This window comes from Oncorhynchus clarkii, chromosome 4 (genome assembly GCF_045791955.1).
Source record: "Oncorhynchus clarkii lewisi isolate Uvic-CL-2024 chromosome 4, UVic_Ocla_1.0, whole genome shotgun sequence".
Classification (NCBI taxonomy): domain Eukaryota; kingdom Metazoa; phylum Chordata; class Actinopteri; order Salmoniformes; family Salmonidae; genus Oncorhynchus; species Oncorhynchus clarkii.
Window position 1 is genome coordinate 37,824,094 of NC_092150.1, and position 17,473 is coordinate 37,841,566.

The 17,473-nt window shown below is 40.7% G+C and overlaps 1 protein-coding gene across 1 annotated transcript; it reads right to left on the reverse strand.

Moving 5' to 3' along the window:
* Window positions 1–1,473: 1,473 nt before the first annotated feature.
* LOC139406787 (UPF0690 protein C1orf52 homolog) lies at window positions 1,474–15,245 on the reverse strand. Its single transcript, XM_071149823.1, has 3 exons — window positions 14,788–15,245; window positions 6,938–7,151; window positions 1,474–5,403 (listed from the first exon to the last, which is right to left on the reverse strand). The coding sequence occupies exons 1-3, from the start codon at window positions 15,094–15,096 to the stop codon at window positions 5,249–5,251; spliced, it is 678 nt and encodes a 225-aa protein (XP_071005924.1). The 5' UTR covers window positions 15,097–15,245; the 3' UTR covers window positions 1,474–5,248.
* Between the last annotated feature and the right edge of the window lie 2,228 nt (window positions 15,246–17,473).

A 17,473-nucleotide genomic window follows, 5' to 3' on the forward strand; every position in this document is an offset into this window, starting at 1 on the left:
TGGGGCTCTCGTCCCGATGGCTGGCCATTGTTCCCAGTCTCTCCCCCCAGCCTGGTTTATGGGCCTTCACATTTTTCAATCCGCACCGCAACTAAATGTATGGCCATGACATGCAGCCTTTCTCAGGTTATAAATTAGACTGGATCCCACTGTCGGAGCTGCAGCATTGCAAAGGGCCTCCTTTATGCTCAAGAGAGTCACTATTCCTTTCACATGCATTCCTCTGTATCCTCTCACCATTTGGAATGATGAGAAAACCATGAAAAACAACACAAAACAAACTGTTTTCAGTTGAGAACACAGTGTTAAATGTTCTATTCGAACTTCAAAATGTCTGGGGGAAATAGCATTGAAACTGAGTTTGTGGTCTTGTCCCCAGGTCCGACTCCAGGCATAGGCAACATAAGCAGTCGCTTAACGACCTCAGCCTTTTGTTATGTCACTCACTAAAATGTTTCAGATTGGTAAATTTGCTGGCTAGCTTAGCATGGCTGAATTACCAACCGGGCATGAAGGGCATGTGCCCAGGGGCCCTGACCTCCAGGGGGCCACCATTGATTTTGTTAGTCACTCTCACACAGATATTTTAACATGGCAACAGTCATGACAAAATGTGTACAATTTCAGGAACTTTGTTTTAAAACAACATTTTTCTCCCCACCTAATGGCCCTAGCACCCCAAAAGGCTAAGACCAGCCCTGATTGTCCCTAAAGTGAATAGTTAGAATTTGTTTATACATTGATATACAGACATTCATCTGTATTTCAACCACTGCCAAACAAAATGTTGTAATCGCAACATCTTCCCCGAAATCTTACAAATCCCGACACAGCTGTATAAGTAGTGCACACTGTTAAGCATCAAGATAACACACGGCCCTCCCAGGCTAGACCAGGGCAGGGTTATCTTTAAGCCTCCAGTCCAGTGCATGTGTTTGCTACTTGACCTTCTCCGGACACTTAAGCCTCTTCAGGCAAAACATGACGATGACAGAGATGTAGAGAAACACATCTCTAACCATAAACCTACTGCTGTCCAGGAAGGCTATCCCTCTGGCTCAGTGGGTTGGGGTTGGCCCCCTGCTCTGCCTTTGTCTCTGCTTGGCTTTATCAACAGACAGGCAATAACAGTTTTATCATCACAAGAGGTCTCCTTATCTCCCTCCCTGCTACTGTTCACCATCCATCCACAACCTCTCCTCTCCCTCTCTGGGGTGTGGCTCCATTTTACTGATCTCAGGCATGTCCACACGCTAGAGAGAGTCTTTCCTCTATAATACCACCAAAATGCCCTGGGCCCAGTTTCCCAAAAAGCATCTTAAGGCTAAGATTATCTTTAGAACAATCGATTGTTCTAACGATGAATTTAGCCTTAAGATGCTTTTTGGGAACCTGGGCCCTGATCCACTATGTGTTTAGACATTTTATGATTATGATAATTATGTTGTTACCTCACACACACACACACACATCTTGATAACATGTGTTTAATGTACAGCTGGGACATCAATGTGTTGCTTTACATGAAGCATTTAATGACATATTTAAAGAAAGGATTTGTCCCTAGCTGATATCCCGGGTTATCTCCTCTGCAACATCTGTTTGTCAGAATGGGCCAGCCAGTGGTGTTAAAACCAACTGTTTGCTTCTAGAAAACATCTGCCCATGGCCCCTGCTGGCAGTGGGAGTGAGAAGAGACAACACAGGGCCTGCCTCTCAGCATCCAGCGGACCTGGGTTCAAATACTATTAGAAATCGTTCAAAATACTTTGAGCGCTTGCTCTAGCTAGCCTGTCTGGAGTTGTCAGATGGGCAAGGTTTGCAGGTTTTGGACATTTTGTAAATGTAGACCACAGGACAGTAAAGCAGCAGATAACAGCAGTGGCCAGAGCCATGGAATTATATTATACCATCATCATTTGGGTTTGATACCACAACTAGCACTTGGAAAAAAAACTAGGAGTATGAATTCAAACAAGGCCTTCATTAACGAAGTATGTCCATATCACTAAGGTATAGGGTCACTGGAAATGAGTAGTTAAGGACTTTTAAGAGCAAGGTAGCAACACCCAGAGCTGTGGATTAAAGAGGTCTCGTCCCAGAGGGCACTCTGTTTTTCCAGGACATCATCATCATCAGGGCTTGACTTTACTGGATACGTGACACATAACAGACTGTACAGGATGTCATGTCATCATATGATACAACATTACACTTGGGAGTTGTTCACTTATCAGGCATATAATATGGGACGTTTGACTTATACATGACATTTACAGGGGACATATACTTGACCTTACAGTAAACGTGGTGCATGCTGTGTCATGTCATGCCCGCTTGTAAAAAATAAAATAATAATCTACACTTGGAGTAGTTCACTGGTGATGGATGAATTCATCTGAATTAAGAAAAACAAAAACAAAAAGGTCATAGGTCGCATACACAGATTTGCAGGTGTTATAGCAGGTGCAAGGAAATACTTGTGTTATTAGCGTCAACAATGCAGTAAAATGTCTAGCAAGTACCATATGAACACACAAATAATCACAAAAATCTCAACAATAAATCAAGAAATGACAGAATGGGTCCAATCAACAACCTAGAGTAAATATATTAGAGTGAGCTGAGCATGTGTCAGAATCCAGAGTATAAGTAGGTGGTGTGTATAGACAGTATATCATTTGGAAAGAAAATGTTATGTAGACCGGCAGTATTTGGCAGTATTTCAGGTTACTTAGGAATACATTTAATTACATTGGGCTGAACTACACTCCAATGTATTTTGTAACAAGATACTTTCAAGAGCTGTAATTTGTTTTTGTTCAAAATAATTTTCTATACCATTTGTAATAGCGGTTCACCATTTTGTGGACACCTTTCACCCTGCATTGGTATAAACAGTCTGATGGCACTATGATGTGATAAGAGCGTCTGCTAAATTAACTAAATATACAGTGCCTTCAGAAAATATTCATACCACTTGACTTCATCCAAATGTTGTTGTTAGTCTGAATTTAAAATTGATTAAATTAAGATTGTGCCACTGGCCTACACACAATAGCCCATTTAGTCAAATTGGAATTGTTTTAGGACATTTTTACTTATTAATAAAACATTTAAAGCTGAAATGTCGAGTCAATAAGTATTCAACCCCTTTGTTATGGCAACCCTAAACAAGTTCCAAGAGTAAAACTGTGCTTAACAAAGACACATAATAAGTTGTGTGACTAACTGTGTGTGCAATAATACTGTTAAACATTAATTTTTTAATGGCCTCTCTGTACCCCACACATACAATTATCTGTAATGTCCCTAATTGTAATGTCCCTCAGTCGAGCAGTGAATTTCAAAGACAGATTCAACCACGAAGACCAGGAAACTTGTCCAATGCCTCGCACTGCTGAATAAGTCAAGAGGTAATACTTACTTTCTGAAGGCACTGTACCACTAGAGCAAATTATCCTTCCCCACCAGTGAGACGGTCATGGACTGTATATGGCTTATGCATTGCTGACAGGCATTATTTCCTTCCTCCCAGTCGTACATGTGAATTTCCACACTACATTGCAAAACCCACGTCTTCTGTGAGGCATTCACTATCTTGAACATTGATGGATGTTACCTTGCTGATCATCCACCGAGTCAGGGGAGAAGAGTTATAGCAACCGCAAATATGGTTGATTTATCAGTCTCCTGCTCCAGAGCTGGATCTGGTACACATTTCAGGGAAGGCCAGGCACATACGTGGAACAGGAATATGATCAAAAGCATATTTACCAGTATTTCAGATTAGCGGTCGATGACCGATATGTCAGGAATTCCTCTGATCACAGAACAGTTGCAGTTAAGAATTGCGGAAACATATTTTTTTCCCCCTAGGGCTAAATCACCCATTATATTTGCTCCATTGACTACTGTACATTTCAGAATAGGAAATGCACATTTCATGCATGTCACATTCTTAAAAAAAACAGGTTACAAAATGTCAAATACACCCAAGTGATGTTAAACCTTAGAATGAAATGCGGAATATGAACAATGTATGATAATAGGAACCATCTATTCATAAACAGTATGTCCATACCAGCATAATATAGTTTAATTGGACATGACTAGCTATAAAGCACTTGAGGGCTAAGGAAATTAAAAATTAAAAACAGAACAAGAGTTAAAGTAATGTTGAACAGACGGAATCATTTCACAGGTGTTTCCAGCCACGTGAAACATCCTTTACTTATCTGAAGTACACTGCCAGTACAGCATGTGGTAAAACGTTCCAAGTGACTCTTTTCACACTCGTTTCACAATATGGCACCTTGAACGTCACCTTGCTCCCCCCTGGTGTCTCACTCAACATTTTGCTTTGTTCATTACACTTATGCTTGATTGACCATTTAGCGCTCGCGTCAATGTACAGTAGACTTCTTTGGTCAAGCTAAAGAATGAAAGCTAATCAACAAGTCATTAACATTCCCTTTATTGCATCAGTTGTGTGTGACAAGGGAATTTACTAAAAAACTGACATTAAAAACTGTCAGTCTGTGGTTAACTGTATACATATTGTACAGACGCAGTAAAAGACACGGCAACATAAGTTACTACTACTGCAAATTAGCCTTTCCCTCCAGTGAAAATGTTGTGTACCAAATGTGGCCCAATGGCGCCATCAGGTGGATATTTTATGTAAATGAAAAGTTATCCACTTGGTTTCAATCAGTCTATCAAATGCAGTCTTTCTTGACCGCAATCAATGTTCTCGCCAACAGACACACTAATAATGCAATGTCTTTACCGTACATTTCTTGCTATTCAAAAATAAAAAGCCACATAAAAAAAAAAAATCTACCCATGATCCAAATGAACCCATTTTTGATTTACCCCAAAGCAGTTCATATGTAGGTCAGGTAGTCGTCTATTTACAACGAAAACATTGGACAATACCTTAATGACACACAAACTCAGGAACAAATGCGTTTTCCACTAGTGTCTGGATAATATGCGCGTCAAAGATATACCAAGGGATTACAAATAACAGTTCAAATGTTTCAATAACAATAACATCTATATCATGTGTACTGGGTAGACGAGCACTGGACCATTCACACAACCAGGGGCTGGACACGGGAGAAGAGAGAGGAGTGTGAGGGTGTCTGAGGGGGAAAGCTGTAGGACAGTCCCTGAGGGTTAGTGCACCCAGACTTTGGATCAAAACCCAAATCAAAGCCCAGGTTTCAACCAGATCTAGGCCTCAGTCCGCGTTCTGCCTGAGAATCCTCTTCTCTTCCTCTACGAAACTCTTGTCAGAGGTGGCCTGGCCCAGATCCCGCTTCCTCTTCTCCTTCTGTTGGAAGCTCTCTACCCTCCTCTTTTTTGCTGACACGGATGCCTTGTCTCCGTCCTCGTCTACAACAGGGAGAAAACAGCACGTCAGAATTGTAATTCAGAAATGAACTGAGATTGCATAGCCACCTACTGTGCTTAAGTCTTGCCTAACCAGCACCGATTTCCCCCCTGCTATAAATATCAAGTTACTGTTTATCAGAGCGGGAGAGAGAGTCATTATTTTCTGTATGAAAGTCATTGAGAGATGTGCAGGCATAGATATAGAACTCAGGCAGATAAGCAGATACAACAGAGTTAAAGATGGTGGCGTGGCGTAAGTTCACTCCACAGCTCGAAATGTCTCCACTCGCGTCACAGAATTGCTAACTTCTCAGTGGCACAACTGGCTAGTACGTTGTCAACTGGCTAGTACGTTGTCAACTGGCTAGTACGTTGTCAACTGGCTAGTACGTTGTCAACTGGCTAGTACGTTGTCAACTGGCTAGTACGTTGTCAAGCGAGCAGTAATGTCGGTTTGCGAGTCATTGGGCCCTGGCTCAAGCAGCTGTATGAACTTGTACAGTGTACCTCGGGTAGTACTAAATAAGATGGAAACTATACCACAGACAAAAAGGGGAAACCCAGACAAATCACAGGGGCTATAAATCTGAAGCATCCGTTTAGAACTTCGCCGCTAAATATTTACTTGACCCTTTCTAAAAGTTTTTTTAAAAATTGCATTGCTTAGGAGTGCAAGGGCGAATGTAAGTTTATTGGGTCGCATACACAGTTTAGCAGGTGTTATAGCAGTGCAATGAACTAGCAAGCTCCTAACAAGGCAGTCGGATGTCAAACAATTACAATTGTACGAAAAATACAACAAAAAGCAAGATTAAGAATGGCGGGAACGAATCCAATTAACAACCCAAATAGCACTGTAGCAGTATCAAAACGTAATTATGCATACAGCACCAGTCAAAAGTTGACACACCTAGACATTCAAGAGTTTTTTTTTCCTTTATTTTTTCTATTTTCTATATTGAAGAAAAATAGTGAAGACAAAACTATGAAATAACACATGGAATCATGTAGTAACCAAAAAATCTAAATATATTTTATATTTGAGAATCTTCAAAGTAGCCACCCTTTGCCTTGATGACAGCTTTGCACACTCACAATCCAGTATATAAATAAATGGTGTGTATAAACCAAACAACTAAATACAATTTAGAGTAGTAGAAATATTAGAATAAGCTATGGTCGGGGATACAGTGACCAAACAGGAAGTGATTCAATGTCTCTACGAGATGGGAAAGCAGCATTGGCTTTGAGTGCGTATGAGTGACTTTTGTGTGAGTGAGTGTGCATCACCTGGTATGCTGAGTGAGTGTGTTTCAGTAGTCGTTCAGTAGGCGCTCCCTAACAGAAATATGCAAATACATAATAAAACGCACCAATAGGATCTTGCTAGTTCTTGCTCGTTTCTGCCCATTTTACTTCATTTGCTCCAATTTGAAAGAACACCACTGATAAATATTGGGTTAGTTATCAGTATTTTTGCCTATACTAAAGCAGGCAGACCCTGGTCAGTCATACAGATATTGTTTCCCCCTACCTGAATCTGATGGCTGTTCCTCTGTGGGCAGGAAGACAGCGTTGCCCATGTGAGGCTGTGGAGCGTCTTCTCCGTTATCCTCGTAGATGTTGGACCACTTTATGGCCATGTCCATACCTGGGGGAGCTCCCTTCTTGGGCTTCTCCGTTTCTGTGGCGTAACTCTGAGGAGGGGGCACCGCATTTGTCTTCCACATCTTGAACTCCTTGGCAGGCTGCAGGCAAAAGATTCTCATAATCAACTCTCCTTTTACTTAAAAAAAAAACAAAAAGGGTTCCCCTATTCATTGGTGCCTTAAGGGTACGGTTTACAATGCATGGGGTTATAATACAACACCTATCCGGTGTATGTGACAAAACATATACACTAAGTGGCCAGTTTATTAGGTAAACCCCATTCACAAAAATAGTTTGCGCCTACAGACAGTGAATCACGTGGCCTGCTATATAATGCAGGTAGACAGGCATCGAGACATTCAGTTACTGTTTGATTGAATGTTAGAATGGGCAAAGCGAGTGACCTAAGCGACTGAGCGCTGTATGATCTGTGCCAGGCGTGCCGGTTCTAGGGCTGTGGCGGTCACGAAATCTCATCAGCTGGTGATTGTCAAGCAAATAATTGCCGGTTGCACGGTAATTGATTGTTAATAAACAAATATTTAGCATCTCCTGGCTTCCTGGCCTACAAGCCACTGATGGAGACCTTTGGAACATCTACATTTTAAAAAGTCTAATAAATCCATGTAATATAGACTACATCTTCACAATACATCCATTATTTATTTTAGACAGGTCTAAATAAACATGCATGATATTAAGAAAATTTTGTCTATTTCAGAAGAACAGAACACCATACTCGGAGTTGTCCTGAAATTAGGTCCTGATCTGGCTATGCCATTTGGCTGTAGGCTACACTCGTTCAATTAGCAGAAAAGATTTGATTAGAATTCCGTGGCATTATTTTATTTAATGAAGAATTCAATTGAACAAAGCTGAATAAAATAGAAAGGATATTTTCTCCAAACGATTTGAGGGAGTGCGCACATGCGGCTATTCTGTGTCGAGCAGTTAACAAAGAAATAGGTACTCCTATATGCTTAATTTAGAGTTGTTAATGTAACTTGTTGTTCAACAAATGTTGGGCTATGTGTTTGATTTTTAATATATTGTAAGGCTATATGATGCGACTAATGATTTTAAAAAAGTCGCTTGAAAAGGCATGAGCTCTGCTTTTTTTGTGCAGGCTGTACACACTTCATCAGTCTCTCATTCACAATTTGACAAGCACTTGATATTGCCTTGAATTTCCCGGTGGCATCCCCTTTGTGTGGCCATAACGTACCCTAAAACAATCCATGCCTTTTGTGGCCAGTAGCCGTTGTGCCCTTGTGCTCAATATAATAATTATAATTCCCTTCTCCCGAGTGCTGCGTATTCAGAAGCATCTCTCACTCACATGGCTCTTTATCACGTGACTGGGTCTTTCTCACAGGCTACAAGTGAAGACACATGTCGAGGACGCAACTGCGTGCAACCTTATCCAATTCCGAGGCGCATGCTGAAGATATTGGAAGTGTTCACATTTACTTTTCGTCAGCCAACAAGATGAGTAGGCCTAACAAACAGCAAAAGCACTAGCCTGTCAATCTACTATCATCCATAGTACAAAAGTTGACTTATTCCATTCTGTGCGAGGAATAAATATTCCAAACAGTCTGGGACAGTTGTGGGATGCGATAGATCCCAAATTAATATAACCACTAGCATCAAAAACACTTTTTGGCGATACGATCATCGTTCTCGATTTGGCCAACCTAGGGGTGCAAATTGACTAACCAACACTCAGTAACTGGGCAATAAACAGCAGAACATTTTCCAAACTGTCAAATGACATGACTAACAGAAAATACTATCCATGTAATACAAGGAATGGACATTTTCATTAAGAGATTAATTTGAATGAAAACAAGCAACAATAGCAAGCCTATCGTCTAACGCTCAAAAGGCTAAAGCCTATTATTGAACACACAACTGCTGTAATGAAGCAGCTCATCAAACCTCCTTTTTCAAACATTTACCAAAATGCAATTCGCAGGAAAACACTGTTCTAAACAGTGCACTTAATACGAGCGGTTTCATATATGACAGAGATTAAAATTACTATCAGCAATTTAGAAAAAAAGAGGCTGAATCTAATAGCAACAACTAGGATGTGCTGCTAATATGACTAAGATTGTGCCATTGGCTTGTTGATATAAAAAAAAGTTGATATGAAAACGAATAGGAGAGAAATGCTGGTAATTGGCATAAGTAATCCACATTTCTATGGTTGGATTTTTGCTAAGCTACTTTGGAGCAAGGTAAGACATTCCTCATTATTTGAAGTCAAACGTTCAGGTTTCAAAGAATGATACTGCCTCAACCGTGGTAATGTGGTGGGTGACGAACTGATAGCCTGCCTACCTGCCTATAGCTTATGCACTCGAATGGCGGGCGCGCTTTAATTACGAGTTGAAACTGAGAAATAAAAATAGCTATTTTTAAAATTGTGGTCATCAAAAGAGGTTAACACGCGACTGCATTTAGAATTTGTTGCACAATGACTGGGTTTTTAAAAAACACATTTCACTCTAGTACTAGCTTTTCGAGGAGCTGCTCTCAGGTGAAAGGCTATTCCGATCCTCAAACTAGTTTCTGTATGCTTTGTGCGTGTGATAAATAAGATACATGACGACAAATGAAAATACAGTCGAGAAAATGAATTCCCACTAAAGCATGACCGGTCAAATATATTTTCAGCATCTAAAACCGATTAACGGTTAAGATCCCTTGGCCAAACATTTATCTTCTAAAATGTCTGTGTCAAATCAAAATGATCTGCTCCAGCTGCAGGTGGTTCTTTTGAACATAGAAAATGCTCCTTTATTAAAAAAAGAAAATGTTTTGCTCCATGAAGTAATCCAACAATATGTACGCCGCCATCTTGTCTATTTAAAATCTTCTCTCATTGATTGAGACAGGTGGGTCCACCCCAAAGTGTCTCAATCAATGAGAGAAGATCTTGCGCCCGAGAACGCCAAAGTAACCTGTTTAAATGACTATAACCCTGTAGCACTCCCATCTGTAGCCATGAATTGCTTTGAAAGGTTGGTCAAGGCTCACATCAACACCATCATCCAAGACACCCTGGACCCACTCCCATTCGCCCTAACAGATCCACAGATGACGTAATCTCTATTGCGCTCCAGTGGCATATATTCATGGATGCCAAGCTTCCCCCAAAAAACAGACCTAGAAAAAAAATATATATATATATATATTTTGTCTGCGTTTTCATAATTTTCCTTCACTTTGCAAGAGGCTGAATGTATCTCACCGGAGAAACGGCAACCCTCTGTCTCCGTAGGCCATTATCTGATGCTATCTGGTCATAAAGAGTATGACATTGTTGCCGCCCGTAGCATTGAATGCAATGGAAGCCAGAGAGCATTTTGCCTCCCTTGTATAAAAAGTATAAAATAGCCAATAGCCAAAATAGCCAATCAGTATAAAATAGCCAGTCCTAGCACACCAAAAAAAGTGTCAAGGGAAGCCAGTTTGGATTTGGCTTCACTCCGATCACATCGAATTAAGAGAAATACGCAATTGACAGAAAGAACTTGAATTGTTGCATCTTGTTGTGTTCCTCCGGTTGCTAGCTAGCTAAAATTGACCCTTTCCTAAATTAGCCTTGTGGTTTTACTTAATTCTCCATACTGGCCAATGATTATAACGGCAATTCTGATCCAACCATAAATTCAAACATTGTGCACCTGGACTGAAAGGATGGAAATTCAACATGTAGAAAGCTAATGTTAACTAGATAATGCAGGCCCATGAAAGGAAATTAGGCTAGCGAGCAAGCATTTTAGCCAGGAATCTTAGGATAGCAAAAACTAAAAGCTTGTACTGTATGACAGAGTCAAGAACACACGCAAACACACAAATCAGAACCATGGACAGCCACCTCATCTTTAGCTTAAGTTCATTGGACTAAATTGTTTTTTTGTTTATTTTAGTTGTCACTGTAGACTAATAAGCATAGGTGATTTAATGATGTTGAAATGTTAAAGTTGAAATGGTGATGGAATAGTGGAGGTAGCTCCTGTTTTCTTTGCGACTTACGCCAACTGTGGTTCTAAATCAATAGTTATTTAGTAGTCTGAAAATGTCAGGGAAAAAAACTACTTGCAGGTTATGCAACTGTAGGTTATGTAACTGTTTGTTCCATGCAATATGCTTTGTGGACTTCACAGGATAGAGGTTGCCATCCGGTATTGTGATGAAACAAAGGTGTGGTTTAATCTATTCTGCCACTGTTTTCTTCGTGTCTCGGCCTTAGGCCTATATATCATGGTCGCAAGGCAAATGAACTAACGGTATAGAGCAAACACAATTATCACAACATAGGTTGTAATACGGCTTATTTATTTCTGGCTTGGCTCCTCCAGTGATTTCACCCATGCACCGCTACTGTTGCACTCCACATGTCCCTTTCCCACTTAGACAGAAGGTAACACCTACGTGAGAATGCTATTCATTGGGCTACAGCTCAGCATTCAACACCATAGTGCCCTCTAAGATCACTAAGCTAAGGACCCTGGGACTGAACACCCCCCTCTGCAACTGGATCCTGGACTTCCTGATGGGACGCCCCCTCGTGGTGAGGAAAGGCAACAACATCCGTCACGCTGACCCTCAACACGGGGGCCCCTCAGGGGTGTGTGCTCAGTCCCCTCCTGTACTCCCTGTTCACCCATGACTGTGTGTCCATGCTTGACTCCAATGCCATCATTAAGTTTGCAGATGAAACGACAATGGAAGGTCTGATCCCCGACACTGTGATAGCCTATAGGGAGGAGGTCATAGACCTGGCAGTGTGGACTACAGGAAACGGAGGGCTGAGTACGCCCCCATTCAGATCGATGGGGCTGTAGTGGAGCGGGTCAAGAGCTTCAAGTTCCTCAGTGTCCACATCACTAAGGGATCTATCAAGGTCCAAACACACCAACACAGTCGTGAAAATGGCATGACAACACCTTTCCCTCCTCAGGAAGCAGAAAAGATTTGGCATGGGCCATCAGATCCTCAAAAAGTTCTACAGCTGCAACATTAAGAGCATCTTGGCTGGCTGCATCACCACTTGGTATGGCAACCGCTTGGCATCTGACCGCAAGGCAGTACAGAGGGTAGTGTATACTGCCCTATATATCACTGGGTCGAACCCTCTGCCATCCAAGACCTCTATACCAGGCAGAGGAAGGCCCTAACAATTGTAAAAGACTCCAGACACCCAAGTCATAGACAGTTCTCTCTGCTACCACACAGCAAGCAATACAGATGTGCAAAGACTGGATCCAACAAGATCCTGAAAAGCTTCTACCCCCAAGTCATAAGACTGCTAAAGAGTTAGTCTGGGTAGCTATTTGGTTAACTATCTTCTTTGACCTTAACTCATCACATACATTGTTACTACCATTTACCACCTGTCACTTTATTCCTAGTTAAATGTACAAATCTACTTCAATTACCTCCTACCCCTGCACATCTACTCGGTACTGGTACCCCTTGTATATACTGATGTATTTATTATTACGTGTTTTACTTTTCTACTATAATTTTTTCTTTGCATTGTTGGGAAGAGCATTTCACTTAGTCCACAAATGGAGGCATACACATTGTTGGATTGCTTCATCGAGTAAAACATTTATTTTAATAAACGGGGCATTTTCTAAATTCTAACGAACCACCTGCAACTGGACACAGACATTAGAAAAGATACATGTTTGGCCGAATCGAGAACAAAGATGGTATCGTCAAGTTCAGCTTGGTCGAAAAATCTCTGCTACGCCAAACAGCACCTATCCTGTAACACTAATGGAGCATCACATGAGCTGGCAGTCAAGTAAAGCCTGAAAATCCCTGGAATAGAGCTTGCCAGTTGACGAGTTGAATCAAGCAGCGCGTCAAGCAAAGTTGGTGAAGACGAATGTTCTGAATGGACAACAGTAGTATCGAAAAACTGGAACAAAAAGGAAAGTATCTAAAATTGGAGTGGAGGATACTTGTATGAATGATAATGATAATCATTTCTTGTTGGGATGCATTTGCTGAGTAAGAAAGCATATGTGGGAGACTCGTTTGAGGTGTCGAAAATGGTGAAGTATGCGCTCTGAAAAGTAGTCGGTCATAGTGACCAGGAGTGGTCTTATTTGGATTAATTGTATTTCCGAAGAACAGAGGAAGGTTGCAGTGAGAATCCAGACAACAGGTGGTGTGTTTTGAACTTCGGAGTAGAGCACCAGTCAGAGGAGTCATCTCAGGGGTGAAGACGGATGTTCAGGTTGAATCCCTGAAGAAAATTCCTGGTGTGGTTGGTGCCTGGCGTCTGACCCGCTGGGTGAATGGAGAAAAATAAGAAAGTCTGTCAGTCCTGTTGTTTTTTGATAAAGAGCAAATACCTACGCATGTGAAGCTTTGTTATGTAAGATACGCTGTAAGAGCTTTCGTCCCCAAACCATTGCAGTGTAAGAATTGTAAAGGATAGTGTGTGCAGATGGAGAGAGTATATTGAAGAACGGTGTGTAGAAGAACGACGGTGTTGCAATTGTGGTGGGGATCATGATCCCAAGTTCCTGGAGTGCCCTGTAAGGGTGAAGGAGATTTAGGTGGCAAACGTTAGAGTGGTCAATCAAATCTCCTATGTAGAGGGGATTAAAATAATTGAGAAAACAAGTGATGCACCACAGCGTAGCTGCAAGTCAAAAGGTACCCTGTGTGTTAAAAATGTGGATTTTGTGGCGTTCATGGCCACAGTTACAAACTGTACAGCCATAAAAATGGTCAAAGACCCAAGCCACCCTAGTCATAGACTGTTCTCTCTACTTCCGCATGGCAAGCAGTACCGGAGCGCCAATAAATGTTTTTGGGACTTAATGATTTTAAATCTGAAGACTTGCAAGGGTTACTTGCGCCAGAAGACCAGACCTCCCAGGTTTCCCTTGAGCCTTTGTTGGGATGAGATCTGTTTTTTTTTATTAACAGAAAAAGTTTGATTTAGTTTATTTACTGTTTAGTTTGATAGTTTTGGTATTTAATTGCATTTGTGGGAATCCTGTTTCCATCCCGCACTGTAGGTGGCGGAATGCACATTAAATTGTGTGATCGCCAATAGAGCAAAGAAGAACTCTCCAACTTGTAGTCCTAAAACACGGAAATAAATTAACTCTGGTTTGTTCAGACATCCCTATGGCAAAAAAAGAGGGTTTGGGAATAAACGCCGAAAATTAAGTCTAAGCTTTAGGAGGTCGTATACGTTTTGTTATATGAGATAGAGGTCAGTTAACGAGACCTTTATGAATTATGAAACTTTTGTGATTTATGTTTTTTATTACCACAAATTCTTTAAAAAAAAATCACAAAAAATGACGTTAGCTGATAAAGGTTATCTCACAGAACAAAACGTATAAGATCAAAGCCTGTGATTACCACATACATTATTTTCTGATTTTATCCTAAAACCGCCATTAATTTTCCTCATAGCAGCCTTTTGTCCAAGGAACCATGGCGGAGTGTCTACAAAAATAATTAATTTTTCTCTCTAAACCTGTGGCAACACTGTTGTTTAGCTTGCTTGTAAAACTAACGTTATCTAGCTGGTAGAATACAGTACAGTGGTGTTTCACTGGCTAATGTAACACTACACTAACGTTAGCTACTAGCAGTAGCTGCTATATTGTTGTATCGCTGTGGGAATTAGCTGGCTAGTTACATAGCAACGGAATGCTAGCTAGCTTCGTATTTTTACAGTACCTCTTCGGGAGCTTTCACGGCGCGGCTCTCCCAATCTATCTGTTTATTCAATGGGTTGTACAGGAAGGATGGCTTGGCCACCGACTTGAAGAGCTCGTCGGGTTTGGGTAGAGGAACTCCACTAACCGCCCGCTTGGTCCCGTGTTGGGGAGATTTGTTGCCGCTTCCAGTAGCATCGTCCTCCCCCTTTCCTCTTGATTTCTTCTGGCCCTGTTCATCAGAATCGCTGCTGTTACTATCGCTACTGTCACTCAGATCATCGTAACTCATGAAGTAATGGAACGAGTCTGGTTTCTTCTTATCAACCATACTGATGAAATTATTACATTAGCTAGTAATACATTGAATTTAACTTTAGAGCTAGGAATATAATGCCCTAGCTAATTAGCAAGCAACCTTGATGATTTTGCTGGTTACTCCATTTTGAATCACTATTGCCGTAAAATTTGTAATACCCTAAAAAGTTGTCGTAAAACTATTTTCTTAAAGGAGCAGTAGTCCCTTTTTTCAAGACACTCAACATAACTTTGTGAACAGTTATTTTCCTCAAGCTCAATGCACAACCACATTGTATATTTACCATAATCAAAATGTATTTTAATTTCTTAAACCAGGGCTGTAATATACAGTGTGTGTGAGTGTCTCCTAACCTACAGATTATTCGTATAGTATACAGTATATACTGATAAAAAATATAAACACAACATATAGACTGTTGGTGCACCTTGTGTTGGGGACAATAAAAGGCCACTCTAAAATTAGCAGTTTTGTAACACAACATAATGCCACAGATGTCTCAATTTTTGAGGGAGTGTGCAATTGGAAAGGTGATTACAGGAATGTCCACCAGAACTGTTGCCAGATAATTGAATGTTAATTTCTCTACCATAAGTCGCCACCAATGTAATTTTAGAGAATTTGGCAGTACTGATCCACGTCCCTACCTTTTGTTAAGGTATCTGTGACCAACAGATGTATCTGTATTCCCAGTCATGTAAAATCCGTAGATTAGGGCCTAATGAATTTATTTAAATTGATTGATTTCCTTATATGAACTGTAACTCAGTAAAATCTATGTTGCCTTTTATATATTTGTTCAGTGTATATGTTTTTGTAAAACTCTTTTGGGGGCAAAAAATAATCACTTGCGGGCCTGTTTTGGTCCGCGGGCCGCCTGTTGCCGACCCTTGACACAGAGGACTCCATCTAATAAATATAGTTATGTTATATTGTATATTGTGAACATAACAATGGATTGAATGAGTACATTTTATACTTGTCTCTTATCTCAGGTGAGTCGATATTCACGTCAAATTATGTCATTCCCTTTCGACCACGCCCACAAATTGGTGAAATACAATTATTTCCCATTGCAAAAGAGTCAACTTAGTTGCAGATTTTTTTGTTATACGGAAATAACAAAACATGCCAAAAAGCTGCTCTGTTGTTCAATGTACTTGTAACCAGGCCAAAAATCCCGACCTATGGTTCACAATGCTCCAATGTAGCGAAATGGAGCCTGAGAGAAGAGCCCTGTGCGGCTTCAGGCTATTCGGTGTGGAAGAGTGGGAGATGTCAGGACCCGATGTCAAAGGAGGCCGACTACAGGGAGCTACAGTACGTGTATGCAAAACATTTTATCACACATAAGACATTTAGCTGGTTTAGCATAGTCTGTTTGTAACTCCAGTCACTACTGTATAGTTAGTACAAAGTACAAAAGATTACTTTTCAACATTGCCTGCTCCCGAGTGTTCTCTCTATTTAGCAAAATGTAATATTGTAGGGCTTCCATCATGCCCCTTTTCATGATGGTCTAGGAAAATAAACATATTTAAATGTGATTTATATGTTATGAAAATGTTCAGACCTCATGCACTTGCAAAACACATGGTCATAATCCCAAAGATTTTTAAAATAAACACACCTAAATATTTTCTGAATAATTTGTTCTCATGTTCATCTTCCAAGGCCATCCAGTTGTAAAAAGATTTCAATTATCAAATATGCGACCACCAGGGAGCAATATAACACTTATTTTTGAATGTGTGACCGAGGCAAGATAATGCTAGTGCAGCCCAATCACTGTCTACTATATCAGCCTCCATATCATGTACATATGTCTCTAAGAAGTCAACAGTTCAATTTGAGTTAAGTTTATTGTACAAAGTAGATGAAACGCTCAAATCAAGATGCAGTGTAAAAGTACTATGGCTGAGCTAGACTACCACTCTAACCAAACATCTAAAACAGAAATGGGCAACTCCAGTCCTTTGGGGCTGGAGTATTGTCAAACGTTTCCCCCCATCCCTAGCAAACAGTTGATTAAACTAATTGTATTCTAAACTGAAGATCATGATTAGTTGATTATTGGAGTCAGGTGTGTTAGCTGGGGCTGGGGATAAAGTGTGACACCAATCAGGCCCCTGAGGAATGGAGTTGCCCATCAAAACATGGACAATTCTAAACCCTTCTATGCAGTGGAAGATTTAGGCATAGGCAACATGGGCAGCCGCCCAGGGCGGCATCTTGCCAAGGGTGGCATGGGGCGCCCGCACAAAAATCAAAAATCAAATAAAGTATTCAATAAAAAAATATACAACTAAATATTCCGAATGGTGACATTTGTACAATCGGTTTTCTTTCGCTCATATGCACGTAATGCCAATGATATCATGTGACCGTG

Coding starts and splice junctions, on each gene's coding strand:
- LOC139406787 (XM_071149823.1), bottom strand. CDS start 15,096: ATGGTTGATAAGAAGAAACCAGACTCGTTCCATTACTTCATGAGTTAC. Junction 7,152..14,787: donor CCGTGAAAGCTCCCGAAGAG/GTACTGTAAAAA, acceptor TTTTGCCTGCAG/CCTGCCAAGGAGTTCAAGAT. Junction 5,404..6,937: donor GGAACAGCCATCAGATTCAG/GTAGGGGGAAAC, acceptor TCCCTGTTGTAG/ACGAGGACGGAGACAAGGCA.